This window comes from Diceros bicornis, chromosome 36, assembly GCF_020826845.1.
Source record: "Diceros bicornis minor isolate mBicDic1 chromosome 36, mDicBic1.mat.cur, whole genome shotgun sequence".
Classification (NCBI taxonomy): domain Eukaryota; kingdom Metazoa; phylum Chordata; class Mammalia; order Perissodactyla; family Rhinocerotidae; genus Diceros; species Diceros bicornis.
In genome coordinates this window covers 12,246,545-12,262,192 of record NC_080775.1, presented here as the reverse complement: position 1 = coordinate 12,262,192, position 15,648 = coordinate 12,246,545, and the positions used below count along the sequence as shown (strand labels likewise).

At 35.9% G+C, this 15,648-nt stretch overlaps 1 protein-coding gene across 6 annotated transcripts in view; it reads left to right on the top strand.

The window, feature by feature from the left end:
* The window catches only part of USP6NL (USP6 N-terminal like), a 163,338-nt gene that overhangs the window by 86,375 nt on the left and 61,315 nt on the right, over positions 1 to 15,648 (top strand). For 4 of the 6 annotated variants that reach the window (XM_058532408.1, XM_058532406.1, XM_058532407.1 and 1 more), the window contains 2 exons: positions 4,675 to 4,742; positions 6,892 to 6,974. In XM_058532408.1, coding sequence (XP_058388391.1) covers positions 4,675 to 4,742; positions 6,892 to 6,974 — 151 coding nt within the window. Of the gene's footprint in view, positions 1 to 4,674; positions 4,743 to 6,891; positions 6,975 to 11,313; positions 11,318 to 15,648 lie in introns of those variants that run through there. The other 2 variants (XM_058532410.1, XM_058532409.1) reach the window with 1 other exon arrangement.

Sequence of the window (15,648 nt, the reverse complement as noted above, 5' to 3'; positions counted from 1 at the left end):
AAGTAATAAGAACATGGCTAATTTTGAAGTACAAGATTAAGGCGTATTCTGAAGCTGCTTGTTTAAAGCCCCTGTTTGTTATTAGATGGAATGCTGGGTGTAGGCTGGTGTGGTTCATACTTGGGATCTAGCCTGAAAGACATGTTTTCACCCTCAACAAATATCATCTTTGTTTGAATATCTGTAGTCCATGTAACCACAGCAAGGTCTTTCTTCTCCCTTAGAATGTATCTCAAACGTTTTCTTTCTTGTGCTTGTTTCACAGTAGTTTAAAGTAGAGCTGCCTTCTGCGTTTCTGTTTCAGTTTGTTGCAGAATGTGTAAGGTACCACCTAACACTTGTGGTGTGCCTGAGAACTATAAAATAATGATGAAATCTTGGAATAGATAAGTTTACTCTATGAGGACTGAAGCGGTTGTTAATTCCCAAGGCCAGACGTGTTATATAACCAAGGGTAAAGTACTTTGCAAATGGAAAATTTTGATTTATGTATATTTAACATTCATCTGTCAAAATGTACACTAGGAAAAATGGTCTGCTGTCAGTTTTGTTTTATTGGATTGGATTTGAAATTTAATAATTTTGGATTACGGTTTGGGGTTAACTTGAAGATACTAAGTTACAATGCTTGCTTTTAAAAAATGTAATTCAGGAGGATACTTGATTCTTAAAAGTTCTTGTGTTTAAATGGAATTAGAAGTCTTCTTAAAATGTTATAGTTGTCACTTTTTAAAATGCTTCTTAAAATGCTATAGTTGTCATTTTCTTCTTAAATTTGTGCCCAGAGATGTTTTCCTATATACTTGAGCATCTAATCCAAACATCTTTTGATCCTTACTACTTAAAATATCTCTTATACTTTGAAAACTTGTTATATTAAATGTAAAGTCAATAAAAATAACTTGATTTAATTTGGCTTGAATAATGTAATAAGTTTTTTAAATTTGATAATGACGTGATGTAAGTACCAAGTAACACAGCTGTCATTGTTTGATAGGTGCCTGGAACTTTGTGCACACTTGCACAGAGATGCCGGACAGCTGTTGAGAGCCCTTGTGGTCAGTGTTTTAGGGCAAGCTCTTTGTTCTTGCAGTGAATTTCTAAATAAGCAGGTTGAATGAAACCAAGGGGAGTATTCTAGTGTAATTCTTAATAAACTTCTCAACTATAGATCAGACAGTATGAAACATAATTCAGCTATAGCAAGTTCTGCATGAGGATACTACTTTTTACTCTAAAGATGATTCCCTCACAATGCAGATTATTAAATAATGTCTTTAAATTCAGTGTTGGGAAAGATTGGCATTTCCGTTTCATCTCTTCAAAAAAGCAGGTTTGGCTGTATTTTCTAAAATTAGTTTGACTTTAAAGCCACTCTCCTTTTAGAATATAGATCTTCCTCGACTTACGATGGGGTTATGTCCTAATAAACTCATTGTAAGTTGAAAGTATCGTTAAGTGGAAAATGCATTTAATACACCTAACCTACAGAACATCCTAGCTTAGCCTAACCTACCTTAAACATGCTCAGAAGACTCACTTTAGCTACAGTTGGGCAAAATCATCACACACAAAGCCTATTTTATAATAAAGTGTTGAATATCTCATTACTGTACTGAACGTGAAAAACAGAATGGTTGTAAATGTATCAGTTGTTCACCCTTGTGATCGCATGGCTGACTCGCAGCTGCGCTCGCTGGCGCTGCCCAGCGTCGTGAGAGATTGTGGTACTGCGTATCGCTAGCCTGGGAAAAGATACAATACAAAATTCAAAGTACAGTTTCTACCGAATGCCTATTGCTTTTGCACCATCATTAAGTCAAACCATCGTAAGTCGGGGACTGTCTGTACATTCATTAATATTACAAGATTTTCTCTCCATGGGGAAATATAAAGATAAGAATTTTCTAAAGGAATTTAAAGATTTAGAACTTATTTGATTTAGAGTCAAGTCAGCTGTTCTAATCATGTTAAAGTACATCATCTTTCTTCCATAAAATTAGGATACAATTTCATCCAGTTTTGGTACAACCTCTATTATGTGGTTAGGTTTTCCTTTCTGGAAATCTCTAGTCAGAAAATGATCTGTGTAAAGCTTTATATCTGACAGTTTGCCACAGTGACGTTTTCTTGGGATACTTTGATCTTCACTTCCCAGCTCCATACCGTTTCCAGTTCTTGCCTTTATACTTTTAAACTTTTCAGTGCTAAGTATGAAATATAGTTGAGACTCCTACAACCAGTAGCAGGAATAAAGCACTGGTATAATATATGTTCAGAGAAAAACCTTCATCCATTGAGTTTGGCCTAATCACCATAGAAATTCATGCTTAGCTGTTCTGATAATGGAAGTGGAATTTAATAAGTAGTCAGGTTTTCTAGTTCGAGTTTAATTTCTGTTGATTTGCTTTCTCTACCCTTCTCTAGAAGTGTAAATGTGGTGTTTTAAAGCTGGGCAACAGAAGAGGGAAAAAGGAATTGACACAGGTTCAGAAGTCTGAAATAGGATAATGAATATGTATATAATTGAGTTGATTATCTCAGACTTCTGATTGCATTCGTTCACTGTGAAAATCTAAACTAGTCTATACTTTTATTTTTATTTTTTTGAACCATTCTATTATTTATTCACATTTCCCGCAAATGATAGCATATTGACATTTTATAGTCCAACTGAGAAAAGCAGTGACATAAACACTTTTTCCCAAATACACTTTTACAAATTTACTAACTCTTATCTTGCTATTTTTTTACTCTTCCCTTGTGCTTGTTTATCTCACTGGCATAAATCCCTAGAGGCGGAATTGTTCGGTAAAGGGTGTGCCTGTTTTTAAGACTTTTGATATGTATTATCAAATTGCTTTCCAGAAAGATTTATACACTTATAAGTCTGCCCTCAGAGTAGGGTGCTGCAGATGTCCCTACAGTGTTGTCAGAATTGCGTAGTATCATTGCATTTTTTGGTGAGTCTGAGATAGGTGCAAAGGGATATTTTAACACTGGTATTTCTTTAGTTTCTAATGAGTTTGATTTTTTCCTGTGTCTTGGCTTTTAAATTTAGATTTTATTTTTATGAGAGTTATCCTTGGTTCAAAGATTCAGCGGTGTGTGAGACTTATTTTGAAAAATAGCTGACGTCTGTACTCGTCCCTCCTCGCTGCCCACCCTATGGAGTAACCACTCTCCACTCCCCAGCCGATTCTTTCTGTTTACTTCATAGCACTGGGTAACAGGCCTGTGTTGCCACTTCCGGCTTCCGCAGTTTGAGGCAGTAGCTATTGGTTTCTTGTTGGAGGGTGTGAGGATTTGGTTTTCTTCTGTGCACCCAACCTCTGCTGCACACACACGTGCACATCCCTTCAGCTCTCAGGGAGTGTCTACTCACTTTCATCAACTCCCTTTGTTTAACCCCACCCTTACCTCTCCTCAGGAAGCACTGATTGCTGGGCCTTTGAGGGAGGGGATTTAAAGCATCTCTATACTGTCATTTTAGTGGGGCTTCAGGAGGAGTGGATAGAAAACTGTGTTCCATCTGCCATCTTTAACTGAAAGTCCTTTTTCGTTGTCTTTAGTAATCATTTTTATAAAGTAATCGTTAAAATTGTGGGCTATGGAGTCAAGACTGTCTGGATTTGAATCCCTGCTTTGCGACCTTAGACAAGTTGATTAAAATCTCTAAACCTCATTTTTTTCATCTGTGTAACAGAATTAACATGATACCTCTCTTAAAGTGTTGTTGTGAGAATTAAATGTGATAAGGCATGTGAAGTGCTTTTCACAGTATCTGCTGCCTGGAAGTATCTTACTATCTGCCAGGCACTTAGTAAGAACACAGATATAGTTGTCACTGCTGTTGTTACTCTTGTGAATTTCTTGCTCCTGACCTTTGCCCAGTTTTCCAATGGAATACTTGTCTTTTTCTTCTTGATCAGAGGTGCCTTTTTATACAGTCTGTCATTGGTCTTTTATTTTTATTTATGGTACTTGGGATGTGTCATTATATCCCTACTATTTCGTGTTATGATCTCTACTTTTGTTGTCAGATTTGTGTTTTTGAGATACCTGGTGGTAATGAGAAAGAAGAGTGTGTATGTGTGTGTGCTTGAGCAGTAAAACTGGAGATTATTATAGTAATTAGGGCAATTGATAAGGGGGACCTGAGGCTAAATGTAGAAATGATTATTTTCATCATGTAAGAGAAATAATTTTTTTTAACTCCTGAAGTATATCTTGCACTCATGTATTTTGTGGACAAATTACCTTAATTTTCAAAAGCCTCCTTGAATGCTATTCTCATCATCTACCCAAGTGAATGTCATCTGCAAACTTAGAGCTTTCAGTTTCAGTTTCTACTTTAATACTAATTTTCGTGAAATTAGATCCAAAATTGATTCTTGGATAAGATTTATCATATCCCCTAAGTTAATGCTATGTTAACAAATTTGCTTTCTTATGAATATCATATGTAATATTGAAATGGTTGATATGTTGATATTTCAGAGTTGTGGTTACAGATAACCTAACTCATCCTTAAGTTTATTTGATTTTGCTGGTTTGTCATTTTAGACAGTATTGATTTATTGTACTATTTTTATTTGTTTTGTCTTAGTTTTATAATTAATTAACTTTATGGTTCTTTAAATAACAGTTCATCTAAATTTGGTCTCTCCACAGATTCGGACCAGGATGTAGCACTCAAACTTGCCCAGGAGCGAGCTGAAATAGTTGCTAAATATGACAGAGTAGGTATTCGTATTTACTCTTTGAGTAAGTTTTATTAGAAAAAACATATAAATAGAAATGGATTTGCTTTTTAGAGAGCTAAAATTACAGAAGCAGTTTGTTTGCTTCATGTGACCACTGAAGTCATCTTTTTTTTCTGACTTCATCTCCAGATTTTCTCTCCCTCCTTCCCTCTGCTCCAGCCGCTCTGGTCTCTTTGCTGTTCTTCCAGCACACCCGGCTTGCTCCTGCCTCAGGACCTTCACAGCAGCTGTGCCTTCTGCCTAGAACACTTGTCTCCTGGATATCCTCAGGCCTCATTGCCTCACCTCTTTCAGATCTTTACCCATATGCTACCTTCTTAGTGAGATCTTCTCTGACCACACTGTTTAATAGCCCCCTCTACTCCCTGGCTCTCTGTATCCCTTTCTCTTTATTATTTTTCTCTATAGCATTTATTATATCAGCATAGTTGATATTATGCTTATTTTATTTGTTGTCTGCTCTCACTCCTAGAATATAAACTCTGAGGGTAAGAATTTCTTTTGTTTCATTTACTTTTGTATTCTAAATACCTAGAACAGTTCCTGACTCATACTAGGTATTAAATAAATATTTAAATACATTAGAATACAGACTTAAATACCCATTTTATTCATAATTTATATGCTATTAAAAATTTAACATGGATCTGAAAATTTGAATTTATACATTATGTATAATCTCCATTAGCATTTTATCCTTACATTAATTGTGGAAGCTGTTTTTTGGTGTCCCAGAAAAATCACGGTTGTTGACAATTTACATGTCTCCTTATTATTGCCTTACCTCTTAAGGTCTGTAGTGAGTTGTTGCAGTGATTTATAAGTGTCAGGTTTTATATTTATATCACTTGCCTGTAATTTCATATCTGTTATTTTTGATTATTTGTGAGAATAATAGGAGCATGAAATTACAGAAAGCCATCTGGACTACGCCCTGCTTCTAGGGAGGCATACAGACAGTACTCAACTCAACAGTTAGGTTCCCAGAGTTCATTTTTAAATTGCTTGTTTGGAACATCAGACAGTTTCCCATTATTGTGATTAAGTTTTAGTGTAGTCCATGAAAAACCCAATTAATTTATTTCACTGCTTAACTAATTTAAAACCAATAGAACTATCATTCATTCATGTTTGCATGCCTTTTTTTTTCATGCAATTAATCCTTTAGTGACCAGGCTAGGTATCATGCTAGGCCTTGGGGATTCACAATACAGACATGAATTGCAGCAGTCCTTGCCCACAAGATACTCATGGCCTACTCGGAGGAGAACACACAAGCAGACAGTTATAAAATATACTCAGATGGAGGGGTCCACAAGACAGTTGGGCACTGAGTCTGAAATTGGAGGGATTGGTACAGACCGTTACGTTTTGGGTTCCTGCTCTAATCAGTGCTAGTTAATAGCCTCAGAGTAGAGTGAGAAGAGCAGTTAGCTGAGGACAGAGCTCTGGGTATCCCAACAGTTAAGATAAGAGGTACCCACGAAGAAGCCATCAAAAGGAGAATTGGATAGGGCAGAGGAGAACCAAGAGAGGATGGTGTCATGGAGGTTGAGGAATAGGGAGTGAGCAACATTGACAAGTGAACTGAAAAAAATCCATTAGATAGGACTGAAGAGTGTGTATTGGATTTGACAGTGGGAGATCATTTTTGACCTTGGCAGGAATAGTGTTAAGGCTGATGTGGCTGTGAAGTAAAGTAGAGAGACAACTGAAACAGAGAGAGACAAACTTCTGAGAAGTTTGGATGAAGAGGCAGAAAGTATTTTTTTACTAAGATGATACTCTGAAACTTTCAAGTTGGGCAGTTGATTCTCTCGTGGCTTTCTTATCCTCCGTGGTTCCCTTTTTCCCATTTGTCTCCTCACAGGAACCCAAGACTGATTAAGGCTTAGCCACATGTCAGCTGTTGCTGACATACAGTATCTTCCAGACTTTGTAACTAGGCAATAGGGATTATATTGCCAAAAATAGTTTGTTTTTTAGAAAAAGTTAAGGTGGCTAATGCCTCATTTGCAATTCTTATTGTTAATACATAAAAAATAACTCTTTTTGGTCTTCTTATTTTAAGAAATTATTCAGTTTTATAAATTGCCGTTAACACCCTCCTTTGCCCCTATTATAGGGACGAGAAGGTGCAGAGATTGAACCTTGGGAGGATGCTGATTACCTGGTCTACAAGGTCACAGATAGATTTGGCTTTTTACAGTAAGTTGCACAGATTGAAACCTAACTTTTTTATTATAATGTTTCTATGGTGACCTATTATATTGATTTTCTTTATTTTTAATAGCATTGCTGTGAATAAGATTCCAGGACTGGTCCTGCAATGTGCTTTTTGTTATTAAATTCCTGGCATTTTTAACCTCTATGATTGAAACTGAACCATAGTTAAGAATACAGTCTTTAATATTTGTTGTATTTTAGTAAGAACATTAAGTGCAGTAAATGAGTTTATTAATAATTTAGCAGAATTAAATGGAAATGAATAACAATTTGTATTTCAACAATAATTATAAAACATTTCATTTTATATAAATGCATTTTAAAAATAATTAGCAATTAGAACTTTAGTGTTATGCAGCCTAAAAATGAGCAATGAAAAGAAATGCCATCGATCTTCCTAATAGTTGTAAATGTATTCGTGTTATTGCTTCCCAAAATTAATTCCATTTATCCTGAGTATGTTACGTAAAGAGTTGAGAGAGGTCTAGACCACTATAAAGTGGTTAAAGTGATTTTAAAAACACCCTGCAAATGATGTGAGTCTGCCTACTTTGGTACTGGCATTGTTTAGTCAGATTCCCACAGGCTGGAGACTTCTCTTCATCCCTATCGTTTGTTTGGTTCCATACAATTTAGTGGTTAACTTACTTCTCATTCAAATGTATTCTTTTCTAGTCTCATTTATTATAAATAGGAAAAATCCAGGGATTTTTGTTTTATGACATATGATTAAATTTTGAAGGAAAAATACAATTTCTTGTACAGGTCATAGCAACTTATAGTACTCAGACCTTGTTTTCTCCTTCTGTTCAGTTTTCTTGTATTTAGAAAGTATTTTGTTGTATCATGTTTTTACCAAGGTAAAACAAGCAAACAAACAAACAGAAACAGTTCTGGGAGTCAGAGAATGTATGCTCTTCTTGGGGCTTTGCTGGTCCCAGTTAACCATTTCATGCCTCATCTGTAAAACAAATTATTAACTGCTCTACATATCTTAGAGTATAGTTGAAATGTTGAAGAAATAAAATAGGAGAATATTATATGAAGGTCTGGACAAATATAAGGTGTTATTATTATACCTAATGACATTAGCATATTCCAGATGTTCTCCTGAGTAGTTATAATTAGAAGACTTTGAACTTCAACAGACTAATAGAGCAGTATTTAACTATGATGAAAATACTGTTCTTAATTTAAACTCTCACTTCCACTTTTTTATGTAAATCAAACTTGGCCGAAAATGTGGCAGGAAATCAGTACACGTTCGTGTGAGTTAATGTGCAGATCTGAGTGAATGAAGTTTTGAAGGACAGTTTGAGCATTTAGCACTGTCAAGATCAGTGGGTCCCAAACTTGCCTGCACGTTAGAATCAGCTGGGAAATGTCTGTTGTGGTTTTTTTTTTTTTTTTTTTTTACAAAAAACAGATTTCTGGGTTCTATCCCAGATTTTGATTCAGAAGGTAGGATACAACTCAGCTGATTTTGATCTCCCCAAGTGTTTCTGATGGGAGTGAACCACTATAAAAAAATGTTTTTATCATAAAATGATCTAATATAGTACAAAATACATATGAAAAACCTGTGCGTTCCAAAAGTGTTCTAATAATTACCTAAATTCTCTTTTCTCGTTGAAACAGCATGAGCTAGGTTCTAGCCCAGGAGCCTAGCCTGTACTTGGCAATCTAAAATCGCACTCAGTTATTTCGTGTTTTTTACCCTCTGTGCTGAGGTCCATTTGGCTGTAGTGGGAAAAAAGGCAGTCAATCATTTATCTTAATAATAGTAGCTAATATTTATTGAGCACTTCCTGTGTGCCAGGCACTGTTCTAAGCTCTTCACATGGATTAATTCATTTATTCGTCTCAAAAACTCTTTGGGATAGGTACTCTTTCTATCTTTTTTTTAGATGAAACTGAAGCACAAAGAGGTCAAGCAACTTGCCCCAATTGTGCTGACAGTAAGTGTCAGATCTAGGATGTGGACCTTGGCAGTCTTACAGCAGAGCCAGTGTCCTGAACTGCTGTATTATACTGCCTGGTACTGCTCTCCTGTATTTTTAATAAGAGAAACATAGAAGAAGCACTTTGAAATGCCTAGAAGGAAAATTAATGGGGAAAACAGAGTGCCTAAGGAGAAGGATACTGTTTGAAATGATCACTCTGCTGAGGTATACTAGATAGCTAAGCTCACCACTTTTAAAATGAAACTGATTGGTACTAGTTCTCATACTGTCACACTGGTTTTTTCTTTACTCCATGATGCAGTCCTAAAGCAGGCAGCACAAATGAAAATAATGAAGCATAGAAATGGATTTTAGTGTAATGTTAGGCTTTATTAAATTTCACTGAAGTCATTGATTTTGTTACAATGCTTCATTTAAGTAAAACATTTTCTCTTGAGGTTGCTGCTGGTGCCTTTTATTGCTTGTCACTGTAGACTGGAGTTCTTTGAGCTATTGAGTAAAGTCCCTTGGCCTAGGCATTTAGATGCTGCTCCCTCTCACACCTTGATCAAAAGAGCATTTCTTTCTGCCGTCTTAGTTCTTTGCAATTTTTGATTGGTTCTGCAATGAAATTGTGTTTTAAGTGTCAATGTCAATCCAATACTAATGGCAAAAAGTAACTTCGTAGCCTTCTCTGAAGGCTACTGACTTCATATCTAATTACAGTTTTAGTAACTTAAATTAATTGTTATATGAAGAAGGATGACAGTACAGGACTAACTTAGTTTTATAACAGATTTCACAATAAATATAAAAACTGTTGCTGAACCATCCTGGCTTGGTGCTGGAACAGGAATATCTTTATTTAGTACTCAGAAATGGGGAGTTACCCCCAGTGAGAATGCCGGTAATGGAGTTATGCCTGGAAAATGGAGAAATCAGGCTTATTTAAGGAGTTAGAGAACTTTCAACATTTTTATCAAAAATAGTCACTGCTAGTCTGCTCAACAAAGAATGCTTGGTATTTGGATAATGACAGATAATGTTTTTAGGTCACAAGTTATTAATAGAGAATTAGAAGGAAATCATACCAAAAATAAAGATAAAATTAAAACCAAGCTTCAGATTTTCAACTATTTATCAAAATGTGTGTATTTATAAAATTTAGCAGATTATCTGTAGTTTACTATGACTATATAAATATTTGAAAGCCAGAATAAAGGTGTTTTTGTTTTTAAAGAATATCTGTTTTGGTGACAAGGGCTTGAGACAGAACTCTTTCTACCCATCTAATAATTTTGACTAGAGTAAATCTAAACTTAGACAAAATTTACTACAAAAACAGAAATAAAATTTAGTCAATATATTCAACTTACTAATTTTAACAGATTAAGTTTTAAGTTTCCAAATGAAAGTTTATCTCACAGTTACACAAATAATCCACCTGAGCTATTGAAAAATTATAGGCCCATATACTCTAATTAGTAATTCTAAGTTTAATAACAGTTGAAAAAAATAAATCCAGTTAAAGTCCCCCTCTTTCTAGGGATGACTATGTTGTTGTTGTTTTTACTTACTGTGTTTCCATGAGGCATAGCTTCTTGCTGTCAGCTTATTGTTTTCTTTAAGAAGTCTCTAAGTGCCTCATTCCCTTAGAGGACAAACCTTCGTTTTCTAAAGCAGGGGTAGGCAACATAAAGCAGGAGTTTTGTAAAGCAGGAGTAGGCTCTTTCTATAAAGAGGCAGATAGTAAATATTTTTGGCTTTGTGGACCCTGTGGTCTTTGTCACAGCTATTCAGCTCAACCTTTGTAGCATAAAAATAACCACATACAACACATACATGAATAAGTGTAGCAGTGTTCCCATAAAACTTTATTTACAAAAACAGGCAGTGGGCCAGATTTGATCTATGGGTTGTAGTTTGCTGACCTAAAGGAATACTCTTCGCTCACCCAGATTTTGGTCCTTCCTTTCTTCTACTTGAAGGATGTTTAGGTGACAAGGTGAAGATGCATACATGCATACAGGTGTACGTTCATCCTTCCCTTCATACATTCATTCAGCAGTGTTGGTGCACTCCTTCAACATGCCAGCCACTGTGCCTGAGGCTGGTACAGAGCTTTACATGTGTGTTCTAGACATTGTGTGTGGCTCTTAAGGCAGCAATCCCCTGCTTTTTCCTTGGAAGGCTGTGAAAATTAATGTATGCCAACACAGAGATTTGAGGAGGAAAAGTTCTTTGAAGATGAGTGCTGTACACACAGCAGATTTTGTATAAAAAGTTTTAGGTATGGAGCAATAATGCAAGAAAATCCATATAGGAAAACTTGACTGCGTTCTTGCTCTGTCATCCATCTGTCAAGTGTCAATGCTTTTTACAAAATTCAACATCCATTCATGTAGAAACTGTCAATAAAATGGGTGTAGAAGGAATGTACCTCAACATAATAAAGGCCATATACGACAAGCCCACAGCTAACATCATACTCAATGGTGAAAACTGAAAGCTTTTCCCCTAAGATCAGGAACAAGAATGGGGATGCCCACTCTTGCAACTTTTATTCAACGTAGTACTGGAAGTCCTAGCCAGAGCAAGAAAAAGAAATAAAAGGCTTCCAAGTTGGAAGGGAAGGAGTAAAACTGTCTCTATTTGCAGATAATATGATCTTATATATAGACTCCACCAAAAAACTGTTAGAACTGATAAACAAATTCAATCAAGTTGCAGATACAAAATCAATATACAAAAATCAGTTGCGTTTCTGTACACTAGTAACAAACTATCGGAAAGAGAAGTTAAGAAAACAGTCCCATTTACAATTGCATCAAAAAGAATAAAATACCTGGGAATCAATTTAACCAAGGAGGTGAAAGACCTGTACATTGAAAACTATAAGACATTGATGAAAGAAATGCAAGAAGACACAAATAAATGGAAAGATATTCTGTGCTCATGGATTGGAAGAACTAATATTGTTATAATGTTCATACTACCCAAAGTGATCTACAGATTCAGTGCAAGTCCTATCAAAATTCCAGTGGCATGTTTCACAGCAATAGAACAAACAATCCTAGAATTTGTATGGAACCACAAAAGACCCTGAATAGCCCAAGCAATTCTGAGCAAGAAGAACAAAGCTGGAGGCATCACATTTCTTGATTTCAAACTGTATTACAAAGCTGTAGTAATCAGAACAGTATGGTATTGGCATAAAAACAGACACATAGATCAATGGAACAGAATAGAGAGCCCATAAATAAACCCACACATGTATGGTCAATTAATTTATGACAAAGGAGCCAAAAATATACAATGAGGAAAGGATAGTCTGATCAAAAAATGGTTTTGGGAAAATGGGGCAGCCATCTGCAAAAGAATGAAACTGGACCACTATCTTATACCATACACAAAAGTCAACTCAAAATGGATTAAAGATTGAACATAAGACCTGAAACCATAAAACTCCTAAAAGAAAACATAGGTGGTAAGCACCTTGACGTCGGTCTTGGCAATGATTTTTTGGATTTGACAACAAAAGCAAAGGCAACAAAAGCAAAAATAAACAAGTGGGACTACATCAAACTAAAAAGCTTCTGCACAGCAAAGGAAACCATCAACAAAATGAAAAGACAGCCTACGGAGTGGGAGAAAATATTTGCAAAGCATATATCTGATAGGGGTTAATAACCAAAATATGTAAAGAACTCATACAATTCAATAGCAAAAAAGCAAATAATCCAATTTAAAAATAGGCAGAGGATCTGAGTAGGCGTTTCTCAAAGAAGACATACAAATGGCCAACAGGTACATGAAAAGGTGCTCAACATCACTAATCATCAGGGAAATGCAAATCAAATCCACAGTGAGATATTGCCTCACACCTGTTAGAATGGCTATCATCAAAAAGACTAGAAATAACAAGTGTTGGCAAGGATGCGGAGAAAAGGGAACCCTTGTGCACTGTTGCTGGGAATATAAGTTGGTGCAGACACTGTGGAAAATAGTATTGTGATTCCTCAAAAAATTAAAAATAGAACTGCCATATGATCCAGCAATTCCACTTCTGGGTATTCATCCAAAGGAAATGAAATCACTATCTTGAAAAGGTATCTGCACCCCCATATTCACTGCAGTATTATTTACAATAGCCAAGACATGGAAACAACCTAAGTGTCCATCGATGGATGAGTGGATAAAGAAAATGCCATAAACATACACACACGTGTGTGCAATAGAATATTATTCAGCCATAAAAAATAAGGAAATCCTGCCATTTACGACACCATGGATGGACTTGAGGGCATTATGTTAAGTGATATAAGTCAGACAGAGAAAGACAAATACTATATGGTGTCACTTATATGTGGAACCAAAAAAAAAAAAACAACTCATCGATACAGAGAAAAGATTGATGGTTGCCAGAGGTGGGGGGTGAGGGAAATGGGTGAATGGGTTCAAAAGGTACAAATTTCCAATTATAAGATAAATAAGTCCTAAATAAGTACAGCGTGGTGACTATAGTTAACAAAACTGTATTGTATATTTGAAAGTTCCTAAGGGAGTAGATCTTAAAAGTTATCATCACAAGGAAAAAACCAAAAAATTTGTAACTATGTGTGGTGATGGATGTTAACTAAACTTCATGTAATCATTTTGCAATATACACATATATCAAATCATGTTATATATCTAAAACGAATACATTTTTATATGTCAATTATATATCAATTTAAAAATAAAATAAATGCACATTAAAAAAAGGCTTAGATAGTAGGAGTTCGATAACTATTTGAGGATCATGATGGGGAGCTACTTAGGCAGCCAGATCCTGGTGGGGTTGTGACAATGCAAAAGGAAATGATGTAAAATATAGGTCTGGAGGGAAATCCAAGACCAAGTTTGTCTACTCCAGGATTTTGCCTAGGGCTGACCTTGGTGGTACATGTATTCCTGCATCCCTCTCTCTCAGGGTTTTCCATAGCATGGCTTGAGGTTAAGGTGGCGTGGGGTGCTGTGTGCAGTCCTGTCTTGAATTTCCCAAAGCAGTTCATTCTGTAGGACCTGCCCACCACAGGCCATGTAGCCTGAGCAGATGATCAGCATCGTTCCACAGACAAGTACAAAACTTGGTTCTGATTCAGTGTTGAAAGTAGGCATGATTAAGTCTTTTAGTCTTGTTTAGTAAATAGGAGGACACCAAAGAAATGTACCCAGCAACTTCAAAGAACTTGTCTTGTGGTTGGCACTTCATCTGCAGTTAGGAATGTTCAAATAAACAGTTGTCAGGATCAGCTCAAATCAACTGTACAAAAGGTTTCTCAGAAGCCCAGAAATACTATTCTTGGTGCACACAAAAGGTGCCAGATGTTCTTATTATTTCAAGGTGTCCCTGCAGACCTGATCACTTGGGAAGTACATTCCAGTGGTGTTGACAAGCCCTCTTCTGCCAGTAAATGAAGAATTGGATAGGTGCACTTTGAAACCAGAAGTTATATCCTGTACCATTCGTACATCATTGGCCCTAGTAATCAGCGTTACAAATTAGCAGGGAAATTTAGACTAAGAGTATAATGAAAACTATAAAAAAAAAAAAAAAAAACCAAGGTGTCACATTCAATAAAGGTGAGTGGACAATTACATTTAAAAAAAAAGGACTTTTTATTTTTGATCGTCAAAGTTTATTTTCTTCTTGAGAATTGGCTTTTCAGCCTTTTCCTCATATGTTCCAGCATAGTTTGAAGATCTTGTCTACCTTAGTTTGAACCTACTGGGTTAGATAGTGCTGAATATCTCTATATTAGGCTAAGTGACTGTGACTAAGTGAAAATGTTAGTTTTCTTATTTGTGAAATGAGGGGTTTGGAGTATGTCTCTAAGATCTCTTTTGACTGTTACACTTTCTTGTCAGTTCCATTGCTGTAGCTTCATCATTCACGTAAGGACTCTTCAGAGTAGCGGAAGAGTGCCTTTCAATACTGAACTCTTGAATACTGATGTATTGGACTCTTGAAAGTGGTGTTACTTGGTCTCAAGAGAAACTAAGGCAAGAATATGTACATGTCATTGCCAAAACATCAATATTACCAAGATAGCAACTCCAAGCACATAACTTTGTTTACGAATAGCACATTGTTTTTATATTACTGAGTTAATACAAGAGTCTCAGAATATTTTGTATTAGAGGTGATACCACAAAATTACTGTATCAGAGAAATAAATTTGATCTCCTATTGTGTATTTTAGAAAAATCATCCCCATTGAAGTTTTGGCAAATGAAGCTTTCCTTATTTACAGAATAAAAGTTGGAGTTTCTTTTTAATTCATCAATCTATTGGAGGCAGTTTTTTTCAACAATCATTTATGATAGGCCATCATTTGAGGCAGAGAGTGGAGGTGATGGTCTGGAGTAGAAGTTGGCGAACTATAGCCTCAGGTCAAATCCAGTTCTCTACCTGTTTGTAGAAGTTCTTTGGGAACAAAACCACACTCAGTTTACGTATTGTCTGTGTCTGCTCTCACAATACAACATCAGAGTTGAGTAATTATGAGAAAGACTGTATGGTCCACAAGCCTAAAACATTTACCATTTAAATATTTACCTTTGCAGAAAAATGTTGTTGACTCCTGGTCTAGAGCAGTGTTGTCGAGTAGAACTTTCTGCGGTGGTGGAAATGTTATTTCTGTTTCCACACGGTTCAGTACGGTAGCCTC